This window comes from Triplophysa dalaica, chromosome 10 (genome assembly GCF_015846415.1).
Source record: "Triplophysa dalaica isolate WHDGS20190420 chromosome 10, ASM1584641v1, whole genome shotgun sequence".
NCBI classification, from domain to species: Eukaryota; Metazoa; Chordata; class Actinopteri; order Cypriniformes; family Nemacheilidae; genus Triplophysa; species Triplophysa dalaica.
In genome coordinates, this window is record NC_079551.1 from 1275223 (window position 1) to 1300443 (window position 25221).

The 25221-nt window shown below is 39.7% G+C and overlaps 1 protein-coding gene and 1 long non-coding RNA gene across 2 annotated transcripts; one reads left to right on the top strand and one right to left on the bottom strand.

The window, feature by feature from the left end:
• Positions 1-80: 80 nt before the first annotated feature.
• LOC130429668 (patched domain-containing protein 3-like) lies at positions 81-6575 on the bottom strand. The gene is made up of 5 exons (XM_056758363.1): positions 5966-6575; positions 3090-4087; positions 2822-2949; positions 2592-2737; positions 81-2502 (listed from the first exon to the last, which is right to left on the bottom strand). The coding sequence occupies exons 2-5, from the start codon at positions 3771-3773 to the stop codon at positions 911-913; spliced, it is 2550 nt and encodes an 849-aa protein (XP_056614341.1). The 5' UTR covers positions 3774-4087; positions 5966-6575; the 3' UTR covers positions 81-910.
• A 2990-nt stretch (positions 6576-9565) lies between these two features.
• On the top strand, positions 9566-10612 carry LOC130429672 (uncharacterized). Its single transcript, XR_008907655.1, has 3 exons — positions 9566-9681; positions 9916-9957; positions 10289-10612. It is a non-coding gene; the product is annotated as an uncharacterized LOC130429672 (long non-coding RNA).
• The last annotated feature ends 14609 nt before the right edge of the window (positions 10613-25221 follow it).

Consider the following 25221-nt stretch of genomic DNA (forward strand, 5'->3'; position numbering starts at 1 on the left):
AATATCCAAATTACAAATTACTGCAGATTAAGTAAAGTTAACTTTGAAGTGTAAGTAAAATCAGAGTAGAAAGGCATAGCTCACAACAGATTAGTTTTATTAAATTCTTAAATTCTAAACATAACTTTATAAACATATGGGTGTAAATAAATCTTCAATCAATAGGAAAAGACCAACAATTATATTCTAACAATTAGGTTGATAAAATTAACTTGAAGAATACACGAACAATCCCACACGAAAATGCTGGGAAAATAATCCAGTGCACACAGCTAAACCACAGCATGAACCGGAACAAACCTAAAACATACAAGAATAAAACTACAAGAAAGAAACAAGGGGCGGAGCTACACGGACAGGAGGACACGCGGCGAATTATCAAAACATCCCGCCACGTGTCTCCTCAAATAAACAAACATACACACAAGACATGGTACTGTCATTGTCCCGTCCACAATGCATGAAAGCTGAAACAGGAAGGACGGAACCCTGACAGTTTTACACACATAATTAAATGTACAAAGATAAAAATGAATAAATAACAACATTTAAAAAAACGTATGATAATATTGCACAAACAAAAATTGAATTACAATATGTTAACAAATTATTAACATATGACCAGCCAAGTTTACACACAGGGAATTTTTGAAGTTAAATGTTAATTAAACAAATAAAATGTTGCTTTTTAGACTTATAGCCTTTGTCAAGTATACCATGATCATTCAATTAAACTGCTTTACAGTTTCAGCAGGTCAAACAATAGATCACATAAGTGTTTCTGTTTTGTACAGACTCAAGACACTGGCTGATATCATTCAGAAATACAGTATAGCTACTCAGTAACAGTCAGGATGAATAAATACAGTGTTTGAATCATTTCTGTTGCTATGTTAATTTTGTTCTCAGGTCAGTATTGGTATATGGGCTGATTATATGTTTTCTTTGTAGCACAAAACATCTTTTTACAAGTGCCTAAGAAGGTGAAGAACACAGGTATGAACACAATGCCATGGACGGCTCCAAACAGAATGACTAATAACATGATTTTAAAGAAGGTCCTGAAGATGTAGCTTTTTGCAGCAGCGAGCACCACAACACCTGCAATAGTGGAAGCTGCACCTTGTATTATTGGATACCCCAGTTTATAGAGGGCATCTTTGGCTTTTTCATTAACCGACAATTTCTCACTGGTCACGAAAGCATAAGATATGTGAGCAGAGAAATCCACAGAAAATCCAATACAGATCACCAGATTAATCATAGACACTGAGTCTAAACTAACATCCCATAATGCCATGAAACCAGTCACACCCACAATGATGGATGCGATGGCAAATGTCACCCAGAGAGAACAGAGAGGATTTGGGATTAAAAAGAGTGAAATAACTAACATTACACATGTAGCTACAACTATATTCTGAATTGTATTACCGACTATAACAGCGTATTGATCGTAATAGATAAACGCAGGGTGATACACCATTACATTAACAGCCGTCTCTAACTTTCCACATCTTTCTGCTGTTTCTCTGAATGCATTCAGCATGTTCTTCTCATCGACTGCTGTCCTGATGTTCACAGACTGAATGAACATACGCGATGCCAAAATCTTATTGTTAGTGATGTTTACATCTTCACTAAATCCAGATAACCTAAGAAATGTAGGTAAACTTTGTTTGAATTGTGTTTCATTATCTACATTTATACCAGAACTCTGTCCAAACTTAATATACGCAGTAAGCCATGAAATGGGTGAAATTTCGGAATCTTTAGATGCCATTGACAGATTTTGAAAATTTTCGAGGCACAAGTCAAGGTTTTGACGTGCATCTGAATTCCAATACTCAAAGTGTTCATCCGTTACGACTAACATGACATTGGGACCGTAAGAAGAAAAGAATTGATCTTCATCATCATAGTAACTACCAACATATGAGCCGTCTGGTGCTAAATGTTTCAGATCAAGACCTTCCTGTAGTTGAAGACATCCATAGATGCTAACTGCCAGATAGGCAGAATAAATCAAACACACAGAGATCTTTACCCAGGTCTTTGTCAGAAAAGGGCTGTAGTGATTTTTAAAGAATAAATCCATTGACATTGCCTCATCAGTGCCAGTTTCTTTATCATAAGCACCACCAACACAACACACATTACCAGTAGCATCAACACTATCGACTTCTGGGACTTTCATGCAGGTCAACCAATGTTTATTTCCCTTCTCTCTTCTTCCATTCAGTGCAAGACAAGCACCAAAGAAAGTAAGGTTGAAGATGTAACAGAAGAGAATTGCTGTGCTGGTGTACATGCAGAAAGATTGAACGGAGCGGAATGGAGTGAACAGACCGATATAGAAAGACATCACATCTGTCAGTGTGGTGATAGTGATGGACACAGCGGCTTCTTTATATGTTTCTGCTAAACGATCTTCAACTTCTTCTTTAACTTTAGTCTTCTGCCAGCAGGCGATCATGATGAACATGTCATCAACTCCAATACCTGCAAAAAAGCAGAGATTATCATCTGTAAATGATATTGACTAGCTAAATTATTTATTTAATGCAGGTGATGTACAGAATTAAACTTACCAAGAATCAGAAAGGGAGATGAGGCGACTGTCATAGCGAAAGGCATTCCACAGAAGAGCAATAAACCAAAACTGGCAAGAACAGCCAGACCAGTAGAGAGGACACCAGCCACAGCAACCCACACCTTGGTTCTAACACAATCTAATCTGGAAAAATATGAAATTTGGTTTATAACCATATATCCTTATCTCGTGTGTGCTCAAAATAATTTAGATTTTGTGATTTAATACCTCAGACAAGAGAAAATTGAAACGTTAATAGCCAGAGCATATGTAATAGAGAAGAAGGGAATGATAGAATCCGAACTGGCCTCGATCTCCTTCTGTCTTGATAGTGAAGTGAAGTATGACACACGAACCTGCAGAAGAAACACATTCAGACAAACACTCTTCTGCCTTTTCATCACAGTAAAAAATAGATGTTCTTTAAAATATAAATTGCATGAAAAATATCAATAGCATAGCATAAAAGGCATAACTCGGCATCATATCTACTTACTGTTTTCAACTCTGGATAGTTTGAGAAGAATTCCAGAAAGCCATTAAGCCACTGAGTGTTTAGTGCTGTGTTTTCCTCGTTTAAAAAATAAAAAAGCCTGACTGCTTTAGCGCTGCGTATCTCTGAGCCTTCTGATTTAAGCTCTACACCACCGACACTTGTTCCTAAAAATGTTCTATTATGCAGAGGATACCTAGCAGTTGAGTTCAAGTTAAGTTCATTTAATATGTCCAAGACGAAATTTGACATGCATTTTCCATTAGTTTTGGCACAAAGGTTTTCATAAGTGTTTCCTGTTGATATATTTTTTACTTGTCTATCCATCTCAATAATGTCGGTTAAAGCAGCCTCGGTCAATATATTTTCTCCTTCCAAAACTGTGATGATCAAAGAGGCGTAAGTTCCTTCAGATGAAAGCCGCAGACGAGAAAATTCTTCAGATGGTGAAAAATATTCATCTACAGTCATCCTCTCCTGCTTCGCTGGTCCGTTTACAGGTGTGAACTGGTCTTCGATGTCATTTGCTTTCATCTCTTTGAGATACATAAAACCAGATCCAAGAGCTGCAGCTACAAGTAATGGTAATATCAAAAACACTGATGGATATCTAGCAACAACACGACCAAAGTGTCCGAAGCCCACAGATATAGGCCTCTCAATACAGTTGGTGTTGCACTTCGCCATCCTCCAGCAGTTCTGATTTCTACCTTTCTCCAACAACCGTTATTGCCCACGTTGGCTGAATGTTGTCATCACTTGCAAGCTGAACTGAATGTCTGGTTACTTATTAACAAATGTCAGCAGTATTTTTATGCATTTAAGTACTTTACTTGCTGACATGTGCCAAACCACAACATGAGCATACCAGTTATACTGTCCTTGCAATGAGTTGCTTCTTCAAAGCTTGACAGCTAGCTAACAGTGTGAAGTAGTCCAAAAAGACGCAAGGCAGAACTTTTCTTGGGATCCTTGGGTACTTTTCTAATTATACTGTAAAACTGTAACAAAGAGCAAAAGACAAACAGAAATGAGATCAATCCAATACAGATATATCTGAAGTGCACAACGTATAGCAACAAAAATGCTGAATCATAACTAATAACTATCAATTTAGTCATTTCACATGAGAAAACTCCAATAAACCAAAGATATGCCAAGTACAATTACTTTAACATTTTTTTGTAATATTTTTAAGTTATGCTGTACATATTTTAGCGTACTTTAACGAATGTCTGTATTTAAGAAACACACAGAATTTTCTGAATTCTTTCAATTTATTTATTTTATACATTTGCTCCTTCTCTTCTTTAGCCATTCATTTGCTCACTAACTCCCTCCATCCCTGCCTCCCTAAGTCACTCTTACAATACTTCAATAGTTCTGTCAAACTATGTTTATCAACCACGACATATTTTGCCAAAAAAAGAGAATGACTAATAAAAACTATTTTACATTCGTTTCACAATATATAAAAAATTATTTTATTTAAAAAAAAGCGTATGGTTTACTTTATCCCTCGTTCAGTTTATTTCTCCAAACCATTACAATTTGTATTTTGCCTTTTGGTGTTAAGTGCTATTTTCAATAAAGAGTTTATTTTTTAAATCCGGTATGGAACAAGTTAAAACTGTCAGAAGTAGACACACTTTCGCGCATGCGCGGAACCATCGTGTTTCCGGGAAGGATCGGGTAGTGACATTCCGTAAGGGGCGATGCTACATATGGGGGCCTACGCGTCTCATTGGTTGGTGCTTGGGGTAATATTAAGGGCGGGTCTATGTGTCGTCACGCACTTACGTCGCCCTATTGGTTAAACACGAGTAATGACGTCGATTCCTCAGTATGCGTCACTCACTTCCGCTATCTGTAACATCATGGTGAGTGTGAGTTCACAGTCTGTATTTAGGCCGCTTTTATCATAGAGTTTAATCCCCACGTTTTACGAACTTGATAAACAATTGAATAGAAACAATCGCCTTATTGGTTAAACACAAGTAATTGTTAAACTTGCCAGTAATTGTATGTGTAGACACATATTTACACACACGTAAATGTAATGCAAGTTGTGTATCGTTGTACTTTAATGTTGGCAACACACTAATTCGCAATTCAAATGATGGATAAATAAACTTAAAGAGAAACGATTTAAATGTTTTTGGACTGTTTTCTTCAAAATTTTCTTCGCTTAGAAATAAAAATTAACATATTTATATGAAACAGTAATAATTTTCAGTAGACTTTTGACATTTTTCTTTTAGATTTATATTTCTCAAAAACATTTAGAACTTTTAGAACATTCTGGAGGGCTCCGCATCACAGTAATAGAATAAAATAGGATAATAAATAATAAATTCATTTTAATAATGATACATTTTTTAAATAAAAACAAGTAAAGGATGGTAAATAAACACATAGACAATGACATACTTTGTTAAATGAAAAATTATTTAAAAAACTGTAAACAAAGACTTTGTAAAACACCACAAACTGCTACTGTAACTATATTCTAACCATAATATGTGTAGTAAATCCATCGTTATTAAAACAATACATTTAACAATACAAAACAAGCGACGCCCCACAAAACGACGCCCAGTTACAAGTTTCATCTTGTGTAGAGTAAAACAGCTTTTTTATGGACTTTGACGTCTATCAAATAAGATGTAAAGCGCATCTTTACACATATTGTAGTCTGTCCGATGACAAAAGACGTGTTTGTATATCCACAAAACACTCACATTTAGATACAATTATTTTATTAAAATCTGAAAACACAAAAGACCTCGAATCTACAAGGAGGCTTTAAATACAATTAAAATGGATCGAAGTCCATCCATTAAAAGAGAAATATATGATATCATGAAATACACACTGACCGTTCACAACGAAGTACAGCAGATGAAAGAGGAAAAATATGCACGAATCCACGGTCGTGAAAAAATAACATAAAAAGTAAAAAAAAATGGTTCCGTTTCATTTACGGATGTGCTGTAGATTATGACCTGTGATCTACATTTATGCATGTAACAGATGCATATATCCAAAGCGACTTACATTACATTCAAGCTATAGATCTTATCGGTTGGTGCATTCACTGGCATTTAAAGCCACAACTTCTTAGTTAACTGTTGCAATGCTCGAACCACTGAGGCACAAATACATCATCTACAGCAGAACCTTGACAAAACCGAAAGTACCTTCCGGGATTTTAAACAAACATAGAGAAACTGAACTTCCCATGGCTGTATGTGGGTGTGGCTAACAATAATAACCACAATATTGCAAGACTAGAACATCAGATTGTAGTTTTACCCTTCAACATCTGACGCACGCGCTTCCTCAACATTCTGATTCGCTGAATTTTTCGCTGCAACCTGCGATGGACTTCCAGCCCCGCCCACATCACGTGTCCATGACAGAATGTAGCGAGAACTGAATCAACTCTGTCTAAGCAACAAAGCAGCGCAGGTTACAGAATTAAATTATAAAAAAAATATCAATACAATTAACACACGAGAAAACATATTCATGTTTAACGCCAACGTCATAATTATGAATATGTACATCATATAATTTCATTATATAAAGTTTGACTGTCACAATATGACATAAAGAGCTAAATATATTAAAAGTCTGTAACACAACTGTTGGACATAAGCTGTCCTGCGTGTCCAAAAATTGGACTCAAGGACTTCGGTTGAACAAAAGTTGAAGTTTATTAATCTGAAATACCTCCTCAGTCTACAGAGTCTACACAGAGAGTCAGCCCCGCCTCAGTGGTTTACAACAACTTTATATGTGTATGTGTGGGTGTGTCTTCAAGCTTGCTTCAGACAGTGGCCAACCCCTGAGCGCCTTGACCTCTGCTACTTTCTTTGTGTCCAATGGAGTGATGCTTCATCTCATATTTTCGTAGACTACGTCCTTCTTCTTTTACTATCTGCAACACAAAATACTTCCCCCACCTGCCTCCACATAAACTTAGGACCCCGCACTATTAGGGTATGTGTGTTTGGATGTGCAGCACACATCTCTTATCTTCTCCCCTGCATGGAATGCTGCCCACACATACTCAACCCCCACATCCTGTTGAAAATACCTCTTTGCCCTCTAATATTCTCTCTTAACTCTGAGTCCCTTCTCAACACAGTAAAATAATGTAATGTTATATAAGGTAAGCAGTAATAAGTAATAATCATATAAAAACACACACAGAAAATGTAATTGATATAAACCCTTAGATAAAACATATAGAACCCAGATAAAATATATAAAACCCTTCACAACATATTTCTTCACTCTATTTACATTCGTACTTCGTTCACGCAGCCCACACGTGGAATCATTTTACTATGAATAAAAAAGACGTAATACACGTGAACGTCTCCTCATACAAACACACCAAAAAACACTAATGCCATTTATGAAATTTGTGGTCAGACTTAACACTCATCCATGTATTTAAACTACTGCATTTAAACTAAATAGTCATAATCGAACTTTCCTTTTGAAACTCTTCTTCTTCGTTGGGGTTTAGCGGCATCCATTGTTGCACTACTGCCATCTGCTGCTGCGGGTAATCGACGTCTTGATTTATTCATGTCATTTGGGCCAAAATTCACTTTTAATTTTAATACCAGATTTTTTTTTTGCCTCGAACACCATCATATTCCAGTATTTAACAGTTAAGTCCACACAGCACCTTCATTTTAAAATAACAAAAATATATCTGAACTGGCAGAACGTGTTATAACTCTGAACTCCTTTGAGTTTACTGTATGTTTTAAAGTACATCTTACGTATATAAAAATATGTATTGTGTGTCAAAACTTCAAATGATATTTAAATTCTTCATGATGTGAGTCGTTCAGTGTCAGTACATTACACAACTGTGTGAGAGAGACCTCTAGTGTTCATGTGAGGAAACTGCAGGAGACACGAGTTTACTTTCTGTCAGTGCAGTATTAGGCCCTTTATGAATGATTAATAATTCTAAAAGAAAGTATTTATATTCTACCAGTATGTTTATCAATAATGAAATGTATTTAAGCAAGAGGACCATGACAGATTCGAATAAACTGCCTTAGGACTGAACAAAATCTATGACTTCGCAAAATACATGTAAGTGTTCTAGCATCAAAAAGTGTAGCATTTAGGCTTCTTCAAAGGGGACAACTGATTATTCCAGCAAAGGAAAACAAACGCTCTACTGGAGTTGAGGATTTAATCTAGGCTACTAACATGAAGACCAGAACTTAATATAAACTCTTAAAAAAAAGCAATTTATGCAGTAAATGAACTGAGATCTTGACCATCTTCCTCCAATTTTCTGTTCTCTTAACTACAAGTCCGGGCAAACTACCGAGAAGGCACCAATCAGAGGCCACATGTTTATGATGTCATCATGTAGACTTCTTGCAAATTATTTTGCGGTATTTAAACATTCAAACACTGAAGTATTTAATGTCAAAATATGAATAAATTTTCATCAACCCATAAAAATACATATCATGCTTTCCTGTGGACAGTGGTTAGAACATCGCGTTAGCAACGCCAAGGTCATGGGTTCGATCCCAGGATACTGCACATAGTCCGAAACAATATTACAATGTAATGTAAGTCGCTTCGGATAAAAGCATCTGTCAAATGCATTCATGTTAATGCACAAAACACTCATGTCAGCTGATCAAAAGCTGGAGAATGCGTCAAATCAGAACTCAGGAAGTGCGTTTGTCAGATGTTAATGGGCAGAAGCTAAAGTGAAAGGTTATACCTGACGTTTTTGTTGTAACTGTATAGTACTTTATACATGTTTTCTTTCAGAATATCTTTTTATTGTACAGTTTCTTTGTTTTCATATGTTTTACCAAACAGTTTTTGTCTTTAAATATAACAATTCAGCTTCTGATAAAAACTAAATTATGGCGGTTTTTAATACGTTCTGTGTTGTCTTATTATGCTTTAAATTATATTTTGGCTTGAGACGTTTAGACGTATTGTGCCGATCATTTGATACAGTCCTTTAAGTGGATGGACTTGATGCATTATAACATAAAGTATTGTTTTGTTACATCGAGGGAAGGGATGAGGAGAAGAGAATTGAAATGCATCAAAAAGAGTTATTGATATAAGCTAACAAAGATAACTCAACCTGATCTAGACCAGAAAGAACACGGAAACTAACAAAAGACAACTGGAGCACATGGGTATACAAGTGCAAATGAACAACAGGGGTGAAATAATCACTAATGGAAACTAATAAGGAAACCAGGACAAACAGGACAAACAGGAATTGTTCAAAGAGATTAGAATAGAAAGCACAGCTCAACACTAACAAAAAAAGCATAGAACCAAGATCATGACAGGTTTAGAATAAACATAAAAGGAAAGGTAAAGGTTTGGCCTGTGGAGACTAGAATGTGTAAAAACATTTGATTAAACAACTGCAATGGTTTATCTCTTTCTTTCAAGCTCTGGATGACTCTGTTTATCTTCTAAAGAAATAAATAAATACATATTAGTGGACTACTACCCCACAGTGTATGCAGCATGACTTCAGCATGGTTTGGATACAGGGATGGTCGTGACATGGGTCAGTTGTATCACTTACAATAAGTATCTAGTTACAAATGAGCTGATTCGCTTCACACATGCTCAGTTTTGTCATTATTTCACATGTGAGAAAGTAAAGACCTGTGGCAGACACAGCAGATGTAAGAGGGGAAAAAGTGTTTTTTACTCAATTCAACTTGTTTTTGTCATGGCAATGCTTGATTTGTAGTTAAACTACTCAAAGTTAAATGATGTTAATTTTGTGTCTCTGTAGATTTATTACAGCTTTAAGATGAGCTCATTCACAAGACTCTGGGTCAGTTGTAACAAAACTCAACACACAAACACAAACAATGTCACACACATGAATGTTAGCTATTCAGTTTTATAAGGAGGATGCTAATGTAACATATCCACACAAATTAAGTTCAATTGTTGAAGCTCATAAACATGTTTACATTTTATTCATCTTTGTAACACACTAGTTATATTGAAAAGTCAGTGTTGAATAAAAAGCTTTACTATTCATTTTTTAGTCATAATCCTTATTACATTATGCTACATATCAACCCAGACTATAGGGTGAATTGTAACATTTCACTCCTCGTGTTTGAAACTAAAGCATGCTTTCTCTCTATTTGTGACAGATGTACTTTCATAACAGACACTTGTAACTACTTCAATTTGCATTTTGAAACCCATCCATCCATCCATTTTCTTCTGCTTATCCTGGGCCTGGTCACAGGGGCAGCAGTCTAAGCAGGGATGCCCAGACTTCCCTCTCCCTAGACACTTCCTGCAGCTCTTCCAGGGGGACACCGAGGCGTTCCCAGGCCAGCCGGGAGACATAGTCCCTCCAGCGTGTCCTAGGTCTTCCCCAGGGTCTCCTCCCGGTGGGACATGCCCGGAACACCTTCCCGGGAAGGCGTCCAGGGGGCATCCGGAAAGGATGCCCGAGCCACCTCAGCTGGCCCCTCTCGATGTGGAGGAGCAGCGGATCTACTCTGAGCTCCTCCCGAGTGACCGAGCTTCTCACCCTATCTCTAAGGGACAGCCCAGCCAGCCTGCAGCCACCGCCTGTATCTGGGATCTTGTCCTTTCGGTCATGACTCACAGCTCATGACCATAGGTGAGAGTAGGAACGTAGATTGACCGATAAATCGAGAGCTTCGCCTTGCGGCTCAGCTCCTTCTTCACCACGACAGACCGGTACAGCGACCGCATTACTGCAGAAGCTGCACCGATTCATCTGTCAATCTCCCGTTCCATCCTTCCCTCACTCGTGAACAAGACCCCCAGATACTTGAACTCCTCCACTTGAGGCAGGAACTCTCCACCCACCTGAAGTGGGAAAGCCACCCTTTTCCGACTGAGAGACCCCTAGTGTTCATTATTATTATTTTAAACCAGGACTAGGCCTTAGTTAAATTAGGATACTCAAGTTGTTTTTAAAGACATTCTTTACAATGACACATCACTGGTGTGCATTTTGGGATTATATTTTAAGAAATGCCAAAGCAAGTTGTTTTCCATCAAGACACTGTTTAAATTTAAATCAGTCAGAGACCTTGCGTAAGCCCTGTACAGGAAACCCCACGAAAAAGGACCTAAGTGTCAGTATCTGGTTGACAGGTTATGTTTGACCAGGTTAACATGCTGCCCAAACACGGTTGCAAATTGTCTCCTTACATCTGTATTTGAAGTGTGATTCATTGACCAAAAGAAAGAAGAAAACACAAAATAAAAAAGATTTGACAAAAGCATTGTTTATTAATTCATTTTGTAATCCAAAAGATATTGTGAAAATATTGTTATTGTGAAATCTTTCAGCCATAATAAAAGTGTCGTTTAAGTCTATGACATCTCTATATGAACATTGTGATTCCATACAATCTTACTATAATTTAGCAACACTTTTAGTGCAGTATCAGTCAGCTGATGCAGTTGGTTCCATTCCAGTTCAGTCACTTGTTACTTGCTTCTGTTGCCAAGTGAATGCCACACAGACAATCACCCTTTAAAGTTCACCTCTGGAAAATATGACTCATACTGATGCTCATTCTCAGTTGGACAAAGTCACAGTGTTTGTTTTCTGAGTGAGGAAATTATTATATGTTGTGTACAATATAGGGCTTTGGAGTCAAAAAGGATCCGCTGGTTTCCTGCATCTAGCTCTGTCTGGTCTTTATTCAGCAGAACCAATGAAATGCACTAAAACACTGGGTCCTTAGAGCTTCATGACATGTGGATATACTGTATAAATCAAAGTGACAACATTATCAGTTATACAGCACAAACAACAACACAATAATACTGAGGCCTGGTTACTTGTGTAGTTCATCTGATCTACATGTCATGCAACACTGTGACAAACCAACAATATGTATTTTCTTTTTTCTTGAGGGAAAGAGCGTCTTAAACCTTTCTCATAAATCTATCTTTTATCACCTGTTTGCATGTTTGTCACATTAATATTAGGCAAGGTAAGTTTATTTATATAACACATTTCATACACAGAGCAATTCAAAGTGCTTAACATAAAATGATTGACAGAAAGAAATAAAACGTATCTTTAAACTGCAAATGATTTAAGATCACAAATACTTAAGATTTTAAGAAACAATAAAATTGATAAAAATGTGAGTGTATATATAAAAATAAATGATAAATAGAAGTGCAGTTGATGTAAAGCAGCACAGTGCTCAGGATGTGAATTCACAACTAAACAAGTGTGTTTTTAATCTGGATTTAAAAGTATCTTCTGTTGATGAACGTCTGATGTCTTCAGGAAGTGATTTCAGTTACGGGTGGCGTAATGAATAAACGCTGACTCAGCGTTGACCCTGTTCTGACCCTGTTCTGAGTGAACCCTTGTTATTTCTAACTGACTTGATCCTGATGATCTGAGAAGTCTGTTTGCTTTATTTTCAATGAGCAAATCTGACATGTATTTAGGTCCTGGAATGGAACCAAATGCGTCAGCTATTTTTTACCGCACTAAAAGTTTTGTTAAATTCTAGTAAGATTGTTTGGAATCGCAATGCTCGTATAGAGATGTCATAGACTTAAACTAAACTGTTATTATGCCTGAAAGATTTCATATTAAACAATTAATAATACTTTGAAATTGATTCTGAAAGTAACTGCAGTGTAAGATTAATAAATACACTAGTATTGTCACTTCATTACAAAAACAACTTAAAGATTCCTGTTTTACAAATATAATTGAATTGATTTGTCTTTCTCTAAGTTAATTTCATTAGTAAACTCCTAAAAATAAGGGTGGGCACGGTGGCTTAGTGGTTAGCACGTTCGCCTCACACCTCCAGGGTTGGGGGTTCGATTCCCGCTTCCCACTTGTGTGTGTGTGTGTGGAGTTTGCATGTTCTCCCCGTGCCTCGGGGGTTTCCTCCCCTGGTCCAAAGACATGCATGGTAGGTTGATTGGCATCTCTGGAAAAAATTGTCCGTAGGGTGTGAGTGCTTGTGTGCCCTGCGATGGGTTGGCACTCCATCCAGGGTGTATCCTGCCTTGATGCCCGATGACTCCTGAGATAGGCGCAGGCTCCCCGTGACCCGAGGTAGTTCGGATAAGCGTTAGAAAATGGAATGGAATGGAACTCCTAAAAATAAAGTTTCTTAAAAGATTCAAGATTTTATTTGTCAAATACACAGAATATACACCTGTCACAGCTGTTGTATGTTTTGTTTGTTTTTTTCCTCCCATTGTTAATTTCATTCTTAGTTAAATTAGTTTTCACTTGTGTTTCATTCTTAGTTAATTTGTCCCTTGCCTGTTTTCACTTGTGTCTTATTATTAGTTGTTCCTCAGCACCTGTTGATCCATCGTTATATGTTGTATTTGAGTTCTCCCCTTGTTTCAAGTCCTTGTCTAGTATTGTTAATGCGACATGTCTTTCATGTCAGTGTGTGTAAACCTCTGGTTCCTGAGTTTCTTGTTTGCCTTTTGTGCTTTTATTAAAGTACTTATTTTGGATTACCCTTTTGTTTGGACGCTACCTTCTACCCGCTACACCTGACAACAACCAGCAGTGAACTCTAGGTCAGGTCAGCTCCAAAGACATTACAATTATTATAAAATACAAACACAAATCCTCATGGGTGTTTTATGTAACGATTCATGATTTAACACAGAAAGGAGAAGCGTCTCTAGAGTCTTTCTGGTGTGGGTGTGTTAATGTAGACTCACAGTTTGTCTTTCACTAGAATATTAGTCATGCAACTACTCAGTGTCAAGTGTGGTGAAAACCACAAGTGAAGATAAAGTTCAGAGTTGCTCCTTCTCCGTATGTGGTCAGAACACAGATATCCGTTCATGTTTCAGTCACCCGCTACTCATCCACCATAATTCCCCGGCCCCCCCAAAAAGAGAGGAATAGGACTCACATCATGAAGAATTAAATATCATTTGATGTTTTGACAGGCAATACTTCAGTTACTTAAAAAGATGTACTACAACACATACAGTAAACTCAAAGGAGTTCAGAGTCATAACACGTTCTGCCTGTTCAGATATATTTGTTATTTTAAAATGAAGGTGTTGTTTGGGATTAACTGTTACATAGTGGAATATGATGGTGTTCGAGGCAAAAAAATAAATCTGGTATTAAAATTAAAAGTGAATTTATGGCCAAAAAGCATTAAATCAAAGACATCGATTACCCGCAGCAGCAGATGGCAGTAGTGTTACAATGGATGCCTTTAAACACCAAAGAAGAAGAGTTTCATAAATTAAAAAATCGATTATGACTATTTAGTTTAAATGCAGTAGTTTAAATACACGTATGAGAGTTAAATCAGACCACGAATTTCACACATGGCATTAGTGAGTTTTGGTGAGTTTTATGCTGCGTGTTTGTATGAGGAGACGTTCACGTGTTTTACGTCTTTTTTTATTATTAGTGAAATGATTCCACGTGTGGGCTGCTTGAATGTACTACAAATGTAAATAGAGTGAAGAAATATGTTGTGTTACAGACTTTTAATATATTTAGCTCTTTATGTCATATTGTGACAGTCAATATGTTTTCTCGTGTGTTAATTGTATTGCCACAACGGCGGAGCGTCATCTTCTGCCAAGCCGTTGTCCTGACGGACCTATAAAGATGAGGAGAGAGTTTGTGACCGTTCCGGTGGCCCCCAAACGCCGCTGTTTGCATCAGTTTTCCGCCGCGGTTGCGGACGAACATTGCAATGTTGTAAATGTTGTGTAAATGCAATAAAAACACATACCTGTTCACAAAAGGAGCTCTTTCCCCCTCACCCAGCCAATGATGCGTTCCTTGCCCTGCCACGGTGCAGCGCGAAGCCGCAGTTAATCCCGGCTATAACCAGCCTTCCCTCGTCCACGGCCTTTCCCGTGGGTGAGAGACGGCTGGAGTCTCACGCAGGAGCCTTTTCCCCGCCAGTGCTATTGGCCTCGCTGCACCAGCGTGCTTCCCTAAACGGTCCGCTGACGTTAACGCCCAAAGAGATTCAGCCATCATGTCTGTTTCTGGATGCATTGAAAGCCATTCCGGGCATTTCTCATTGGCTACTAAATGTGGTAGAACACGGGTACACCCTGCAGTTCAGACACAGACCTCCCCGCTTCAGCGGTGTTGTTCCGTCGCTTACGTCAGCGCAAAATGGGGCTGTGTTGAGACAGGAAATTTGCAGCCTGCTCGCGAAAGGAGCGATCGAGCTCATCCCTCCGAACGAGCGAGAAAGCGGGTTTTACAGCCGGTATTTTGTAGTGCCCAAGAGAGATGGTGGAACGGAGAGATCCGATTCTGGACTTGAGACCCGTCAACTTAGCCCTTCACAAGCCAGCGTTCAGAATGACAACTCTAAAACAGATCCTGCCACAAGTGCGTCCAGGGGACTGGTTTGCATCCGTGGATCTGAAGGATGCGTATTTTCATGTTCAGATAGCCAAGCGTCACCGAAAGTTCCTGCGATTCGCTTTTGCGGGATCAGCGTACCAATTTGCTGTACTCCCGTTCGGACTGGCATTAGCTTCGCGCACATTCTCGAAGTGCGTGGACGTGGTGCTTTCCCCTCTCAGAGAGAGCGGTATGCGCATTCTGAATTATCTGGACGGTTGGTTGATTTTAGCCCATTCACGGGAGGCGCTATCCGGTCATACGCAGATGCTGCTTCGTCACTTGAAATCCCTGGGGCTGCGCGTGAACATGCAGAAGAGCAAGCTCACTCCGAGTCAGTCTATAACGTATCTGGGGGCGGACGGAGTCGATCTCTTCAGCTCTACATTTGCTCAGGCCGGGTCGGTCTGCTCTCCTAAAAGAGTTTCAGCGGCTTTTGGGTCTCATGGCGTCAGCCTCGGCGGTCTGCCACCTGGTTCTTCTGCACATGCGACCGCTACAGTTTTGGCTGAAGGCTCAGGTTCCATGGAAAGCATGGTCCTCGGGTCGAGTGCGAGTCCCGGTTACACTCAGTAGCCTCAGTGCCCTTAGCCCGTGGCGCGACCCGAGCATGTTCAGTCGTGGAGTTCCCCTGGGGCTGGAAACGAGACGTATAGTCGTTACGACGGATGCGTCGTCCTCCTGATGGGGCGCGGTGTGCGAGGGCTGTATTTCCCGCTGACCCACTCCCCCATGGGGAGCGACGCTCTGACGGTGCGTTGGCCGGACGTTCGGCTTTACGCGTTTCCTCCGGTGAAGATTTTGCCTCTGGTGCTGTGCAAAATCAGAGAGGAGACGGCAACGGTGATCCTCGTCGCTCCGTTTTGGCCGAATCAATCGTGGTTTCTGGACCTGAGCGAATTGTAAACGGCACCACCGTGGCGGATTCCCCTCAGGAGAGACCTGTTGTCCCAAGCGAACGGCACGATATTTCACCCCAGCCCGCAGCTGTGGAGCCTTCATGGCAGGCCTCTTCGGGGGTTTTAAATGCACTTCCTCAGCGTGTACATGACACTATTTTGGAGTGTCGTGCGCCTTCCACCAGGCGTTTATACGCTCTCAAATGGGGGGTGCTTGTTAAATGGTGCAGTAGTAACAATATCGACACGATGTCCTGCCTCGTGTCTGATATTTTATGCTTCCTGCAGCACAGGCTGGACAACGGCGGACTCCCGTCAACACTGAATGTTTATGTGGCTGCTATCGCCTCGTTTCATTCCCCGGTTGATGGGCAATCGATTGGAAGGGACATGCTGGTGGTCAGATTCCTCAGAGGAGCGAGGAGACTTTTTCCCACGCGATCCCCTTCGGTGCCGCCTTGGGACTTAGCGCTGGTGTTGAAGGCTCTCTCTTCTCCCCCATTTGAGCCTTTGGCGCGGCTTCCATAAGAGAGTTCACTCTTAAAACTGTTCTCCTTCTTGCCCTTGCTTCGGCTAAGCGCATAGGGGATCTACAAGCGCTCTCAGTCGGCGCTGATTTCATTCATTTTGGAACCGGCGACTGCAACGTCACTCTCCGGCCGAAATCGGGTTATGTGCCAAAGTCTATGTCTACCCCATTTAGAGCACAGGTCATTTCTTTGCCCGCTTTGTTTTCCGAGTCGTCAGACAAGCAGAATGCTAACGCTCAGAGAGCGGTCTGCCCGGTAAGGGTTTTACGGGCTTACATCGATCGCACGGCCGGCTTTCGGCAGTCTGAACAGCTCTTCGTCTGTTTTGGTGGGGGAACTAAAGGTCGGGCTGTATAAAAGCAGAGGCTCTCTCACTGGGTGGTGGATACCATAACCTTCGCGTATGAGAGTCAGGGACAGAACTGCCCCTGCGGTTTCAGAGCTCATTCGACTAGGGCTATCGCCTCTTCGTGGGCCTGGTCTAAGGGCACATCTATTCAGGACATATGCTGTGCGGCTGGCTGGTCTTCACAGAACGCTTTCGGCAGGTTCTACAGATTGGACGTGTCCTCTTTGTCGTCTCAAGTCCTCTCTGTGAGTGCTGATCACTCTTTATCTTCTACCTTATAATCGCTTATGTTACACAGTTGTTGCCGCGTTGCTGTTCACATTGTGCTTGGTGTACTTTTATGATCTCTGTTATATCCGCCCGGGAATCCGTGCTGCGTCCCGAAGTGCGTCTCCTTAAGTGCAGTTTTCAATAAAAAAAACTTTAAAAAAGAAATTGTTTCGGCCAGAAGTAGACGCACTTTCGCGCATGCCTGGAACAAATCGTGTTTCCGGGACGGATCGGGTGGTAACGGTGCTGTTTTCTTCTGCTGCATTTTTCTTTTTACATGGTTGCTTTGGATACTATTTGTCCGTAAGTGCTGTACATATTACAAAAAAATGTTAAAGTAATTGTACTCGGCTTATATTTGTTTTATTGGAGTTTGCTCATGTGAAATGACTAATTTGATAGTTATTAGTTATGATTCAGCATTTTGTTGCTATACGTTGTGCACTTTGGATATATCTGTATTGGTTTGATCTCATTTCTTCTTGTCTTTTGCTCTTTGTTACAGTTTTACAGTATAATTAGAGATAACTGTTATTGGTTAATAACGGTTGTTGGAGGAAAGAAATCAGAACTGCTGGAGGATGGCGAAGTGCAACACCAACTGCATTGAGAGGCCTATATCTGTGGGCTTCGGACACTTTGGTCGTGTTGTTGCTAGATATCCATCAGTGTTTTTGATATTACCATTACTTGTAGCTGCTGCTCTTGGATCTGGTTTTATGTATCTTAATGAGATGGAAGCAAATGACATCGAAGACCAGTTCACACCTGTAAACGGACCAGCGAAGCAGGAGAGGAAGACTGTGGAGGAATATTTTTCACCATCTGAAGAATTTTTTCGTCTGCGGCTTTCGTCTGAAGGAACTTACGCCTCTTTGATCATCACAGTTTTGGAAGGAGAAAATATATTGACCGAGGCTACTTTAACCGACGTTATTGAGATAGATAGACAAGTAAAAAATATATCAACAGGAAACACTTATGAAAACCTTTGTGCCAAAACTAATGGAAAATGCATGTCAAATCTTGTCTTGGACATATTAAATGATGATTTGAATAAAACAATCTCAACTGCTATTAGGTATCCTCTGCATAATGGACAATTTTTAGGAACAAGTGTCGGTGGTGTAGAGCTTGAGACAAAAGGCTTGTCTTGCACTGAATGGAAGAAGAGAGAAGGGTAATAAACATTGGTTGACCTGCATGAAAGTCCTAGAAGTCGATAGTGTTGATGCTACTGGTTGATGCTATGTCCCACCCAAACCATATCAGCGACCTTCTCAGGCTGTTGTGATTGGTCGGTCCCCCTGTGCTTGTGTACAGCTTTCCTGTAGCTCAGTTGTAAGAGCATTGCATTAACAGGTCCGTGTACGTTTTATTCATTTGATATCCTATATTAAATAAATTAATGGAAACTGAAAGATGACTCGTTTTTTCATTTTTCGTTTAGTTCACCAAACGAAAAATTAGATTTCGAACCGATTTTTCATTTTTCGTTTGTCGTTTAAAAAACGGATTTCGGACTCAATATGGGATTCGTACATGTGGGCGGTGCTGTAACGCCCCTTTCACCCAATTGGTCAAATCGCTCACCATCCTGTACGGCCTTAATTCTGCCAGGCAGAATAAGAGTCACCTCTAGTCCTTCATTTTTAAGTTATTGCAAGTATGTCGGCGCGAACCACTGCTTATTGTTAACAGTGCGTGATATTTAAGCAGACATATCTGTTGCAATGTACGACATTTAAGAGATGCAGTATGCTGAATACCAGGGGTCTCCAACCCTGCTCCTGGTGAGCTACTCTCCTTAAGATTTCAGCTCTAACCCCAATCAAACACACCTGGGTTGCTTGATAATTACAGAAAGGTGTGCTGAAGCAGGGTTGGAGCTGCAATTTGCAGGACGGTAGTTCACCAGGTCCAGGGTTGAAGATCCCTCTGTATACAGTAATTTATGATGATTTATGATGATATAGTATCTTTCCAACAAAAGTCACCCATTACAATAAACACTTAAAAGACACAGACAGTCAAGAATAAGAAATGTGACCTCTTCGAAGTACTACAGAAGGTCTCTGCTGACACGCAGACATAGAAAACATACATGTGTAATAGCATAAGTAAAAACGTTAACAAAGATCCTTTTTCACGGGGCATTGCGGGTGTTTGACAGAGTTGCATCAGTCCAGCTACTCACTGCCTGCTGCATGCATTTCGTCAATTCAGCAATTTATGTTCCTCAATTATAAAAAAAAATAGCAGAATAACTCTGATCCCCATCATCTGGACACTATTCCCATCACTTGTCTACCCCTTGTTTACTGTCTTATTCCTTTGGTCTTGTTATTTGTCCGCTGTTGAATGTGTTTATGGTGTTGTGCTTTTTCCTGTGTCTCTGTGGATTAAATTATACCAGTTTGGAGTATCTGCTTGTCTTGAGTGTTTGCTTCACAAACCGTGACATCTGTATGTAAGTGTCTCTGTCGACACCTAGGGTACTTTACAGACTCGACTTTCACCTGAAAATTTAGATGTGCTGGTTTTTCTCAACAAAAACTAATCTGCTTTATAAATGGGTTTTTCATTCGGTCTGCATGAGTTTATTCAGAAATTGTTACAAAATCTAAACGATAAAACTAATATTGTATTGATGGGAGAGTCTACCCGCTACGCAAAGTCTTTTTCAGCACATCCCAAAGATTCTCAATAGGGTCAAGGTGTGGGCTCTATGGTGGCCAATGAGTGAAAATGATGTATATGTTTCCTTAACCACTCTTTCACAATTTGAGCCCGATGAATCCTGCCATTGTCATGTTGAAATTTGCCCGTGCCATCAGGAAGGAAAGAAGCCATTGATGGCATAACTTGATCATTCAGTCAACTGACCTCATTCTCTGGGCACATAACGTTGTTGAACCTAGACCTCAAATCCAATGGGAGGCTCTTACCTATTTGCTTAGTTGAATTCATGCTGTTGTTGACTGTTTTTGAACGGGCAGTGTATATAACTCTGCTTTATAATTGGGTTTCTCATTCGGTCTGCATGAGCTGGTTCAGAAATTGTTACAAAACCAAAATGATAGAACTATATATTTACATTAACATTTAGTCATTTAGTAGACGCTTTTATCCAAAGAGTATTACAGAGAGGTCAGGGAGCAATAAGCGACATGTCAAACAGGAGCAATCACACAATAGGTACTGATACAAATAAGCCAAAGATAATTTAGATAATATCTACAGTACACATGGATGTCCAGTTCACAGCATATCTTCAATACTGTAAGACAACAGAAGCCCTAGTTTAGGCACAACACGGTTAGCATATCTATAAATCTGGTCACCTACAGATAGTCATTCCACCACCAAACACACACACACACACACAAACACACACACACACACACACACACACACACACACAGACACACACACACACACACACAGACACACACACACACACACACACACTTCTCCCTCAAACATTTGCAAAACAAAGTGATATGTAGATTCTCACAATTAGATAAAGCTGTTATTTTAAACTGGAAACAAAGAGTCAATGCCTAAACTAAAAACTAAAACAAAAGACAAATGCTAAAACTATTGTTAATCATACATACAGTGAGGGAAATAATTATTTGATCCCCTGCTGATTTAAGTTTGCCTGCTTACAAAGAAATGAAGGGTCCATCATTTTCATGGTAGGTTTATTTAAACTGATAGAGACAGAATATCAACAACAAAAAATCAGGGGGAAATGTTATATAAAGGTTATAAATTGATTTTCATTTCAGTCAGTGAAATAAGAATTTGATCCCCAAGCAAAACATAACTTTGTACTTGGTGGAGAAACCCTTGTTGGCCAGCACAGAGGTCAGACATTTCTGATAGTTGGTCACCAGGTTTGAACATGTGTCAGGATATATTTGAGTCCACTCCTCTGTCAATCTAGATAAGATAAGATTCAACCGATTCGTCAGGTATGGTGACCCATACCCGAAATGTGACCTGTGCTTTTAACCCATCCAGTGATTAGTGAGCACACACACAGCAAGTGGTGAACACACGTACACCCGAAGCAGTGGGCATCTATCACTGCAGTGCCTGGGGAGCATGTAGGGTTAGGTGCCTTGTTCAAGGGCACCACAATCGTTACCCGCCGGCCGTGAGGATCGAACCGGCAACCTTCTGGTAACGAGTCCGACTCTCTAACCATTAGGCCACGATTTATATCTTTAAGGTTTCTTGGCTGTCGCTCAGTAAATTGTAGTTTTAACCTCCTTCACAGATTTTCTATAGGACTAGGGTCTAGAGACTGGCTAGGACATTTAATGTGCGTCTCCTTAAGCCACTCTTTGGTTGACCATAGTGGTGGAGAGGTTGAAATGGGAGATACAGATTCTGTTGGCAGGCCTCTCTTATATACATAAGATGATTTAGGAGTACTGTCTTAAAGTGACAGGACTAATCTGTGGGCCATGTAGGCACATAACCAATCTTTGGGGCCAGAATTCTTGCTTGTTGGTAGGGGATCAAATATTTATTTCACTGACTGAAATGCAAATCAATTTATAACCTTTATTTCCACTGATTTTTTGGTTGATTTTCAGGTTCTATCAGTTAAAATAAACCTAAACATTATAGGTCCTGCATTTATTTGTAAGCAGGCAAACTTACAAAATCAGTGTTGGGATCAAATAATTATTTCCCTCACTGTACATGCATACATGCATACTGTACATATAATTTACTCGGATCACAATAATAATTGGGGAGAAGAAAATTGATTGAATTTTTTATTTTTGGAATATAACTGATGGGGCAATTACGGTTAGTAGTAGTCATAATGGTAATGAGAGTCATAAGCCTAATGGTTAGAGAGTTGGACTTACATTTACTAGACGCTTTTATCCAAAGCGACTTACAGTGCACTTATTACAGGGACAATGCCCCTGGAGCAACATGGAGTAAAGTGTCTTGCTCAAGGACACACTGGTGGCTGCTGGGATCGAACCAGCAACCTCTTGATTACCAGTTCAGTGGTTTAACCCACTAGACCACCATCTCCTTGTGACTTGTGACCAGAAGGTTGCCGGTTCGATCCTCAGGCCCGGCGGGTAACGATTGCGGTGCCCTTGAACAAGGCACCTAACCCTACATGCTCCCCGGGCGCTGCAGTGATATCTGCCCACTGCTCCGGGTGTACGTGTGTTCATCACTTGCTGTGTGTGTGCTCACTAATCACTGGATGGGTAAAAAGCAGAGGTCACATTTCGGGTATGGGTCACCATACCTGACGAATCGGTCACTTTCACTTTCATGGCGTGAACTATTTCTCCTTAAACATGAATCGATGAATGTTCCCAATCATCATTACAGAATGCTGTTTTAAGTTCAGCAATGTTCATAAACTTGTACTATAAAATTGTCGCTGTTGAAAGAAAATTATTTGTGATAAATTGACTTAAATTTCTAAAACATTTCAGGTCACATTTAGTTTGGTTACATGTGATGTTGTGAGAATAAAATAATTTTTTGCAGAATTAAATTTTGTGTTTTACAAACTAACATACACATCTGCATGCAGGCTCCCAACTGTGCAGATTCATGATGTTCCTTATGTGTGATGTTTGTTCTCAGAAATACAGCTACAACATATTCATACTTTATCTGTATGGAGAGTGGATAAATTAGATTGAAAGAGGCTGACACCCCCTCTTGTGGACAGCATTAAGAATTATGGTCATCATGGAATTTTTGGAGTTTGATCTAAATGATCTGTATCAAAGTTCGTGATATAGAGCCTATTCATCCACTTTTTTATAACAATAAACATTAAAATAAGTGAAAATTGGCCCAACTTGCATCAGGAGTAGACTTTGAACTTGAGCTAGCGCATAAAGAGAGAGCGCATTTAGGCCACGCCCACACCGGGGAAACAATCCAACCCACTTTCTATTGCGGGAAAATGCATCCTTGTCATTTCTGATTTATAACAAAAAACATAACAATGCCTAAACTGCTGTGAGACAAGGTGCACAGAAAACAAGAGAAAGTCCAGTGAGCACGTCCCTCTTAACCTAGCGGGTCTAAGATATGCGAGGCTGTCTGGTGGTTCAAGTAAACATATTTTAAAGTGCAAACACTTGTCAGTATCGCACTCGTACAGACTCTTAATCTGATGGGTAGAATTAAGTCCGTACAGAATGGTGAGCGATTTGACCAATCGGGTGAAAGGGGCGTGACAGCACCGCCCACATGTACGAATCCCATATTGAGTCCGAAATCCGTTTTTTAAACGACAAACGAAAAATGAAAAATCGGGGCGAAATCTAATTTTTCGTTTGTTGAACTAAACGAAAAATGAAAAAACGAGTCATCTTTCAGTTTCCATTAATTTATTTAATATAGGATATCAAATGAATAAAACGTACACGGACCTTAACAACGCAAGGTTGTGGGTTCGACCCCAGGAGATGGCACATACCTAAGAATAAATGTATAGTTGCTGCAATGTATGTTGCTTTGGATAAAAGCGTCTGCCCAATGAATAAATTTAAATGTAATGTCAATGTGTTCATAAGCTTTCATAACTGTAACAATTGCTTCAATTTCATTTCATCAGTTAAAAACATGCGGATAAATCGAAGTGTATCGGAGGTCTGCTAGTGCATGTGCAAACTTCCATCTTTGTTAGAGAAACAACTATTTTTTTATTCACATCTTTATTAAAGAATTTATGTCTTTCATTTCTTTAATAATTTCTATGGTTCAAGGACTAATGAAGCCTCTAAAAATAGTTTTAAATTACACATTTTTGAGCTGTTATTTTTCATATTTTCAACAATTTATATTTCAATTCAATGCAATAAATTGTTATTTATATAATGCTTTAATTAGACAACAGTGGAATGTAATAAGCAGGGAAAGTAATAGTATAATGTAACTGAGTGCAGCTATAACATCCAACTGCTGTCATGTGATTAAATACTAAGTATTAAGGGTGTGACAAGACACTTATCAACTGAGTTCACAAGAACAAGACTGTCCGGGTTCCTGTTTAATCTGTCTTCGTTTCCTCTCTAATGTTTATATTTTGTATCTTTTGAGCACATGGTTTGGTTTACAGCCTGCCATGCGTTTTCTTGTTACTGTGGTGTGACCCCGCTGCTTACCCTGTATCCAAGTCAGCCACAGCTTCCTCTGCTCTCATGTCAGAGTCACCCGTAGCCTTCCCCAAGCCGGCTTCTGCAGCCATGTCCCCAGGGCCTGGAGATCCTCAGTCACCGGCCGCTTTCACCGAGCAGCTTCCCCAATCCTCGTATCCAAGTCAGCCACAGCTTCCATTGCTCCCATCTTCGAGTCTGCTGCAGCCTACTGCATGTCGGCGTCTAATCTCCACACAGATTGTCTCCTTCCACCTGGTTTCACAAACCCTGACTGTTTGTTGCTTTCTTTTTTCCTTTGGTTTTTCTAATAGACATATCTGTTTTTCCCAGCAATTGAGCCTGTTGCCTTTCTGTTCAGGACAGAGACGAGACTAGATTTTTTGACTTTTTTAAAGAAATCCTCAATTATGAAATTAACAGGGGGGAAAGTATTTTATTCACCTTAAAAATGGAAAATGCTTAAAGTATAGGCATTATTT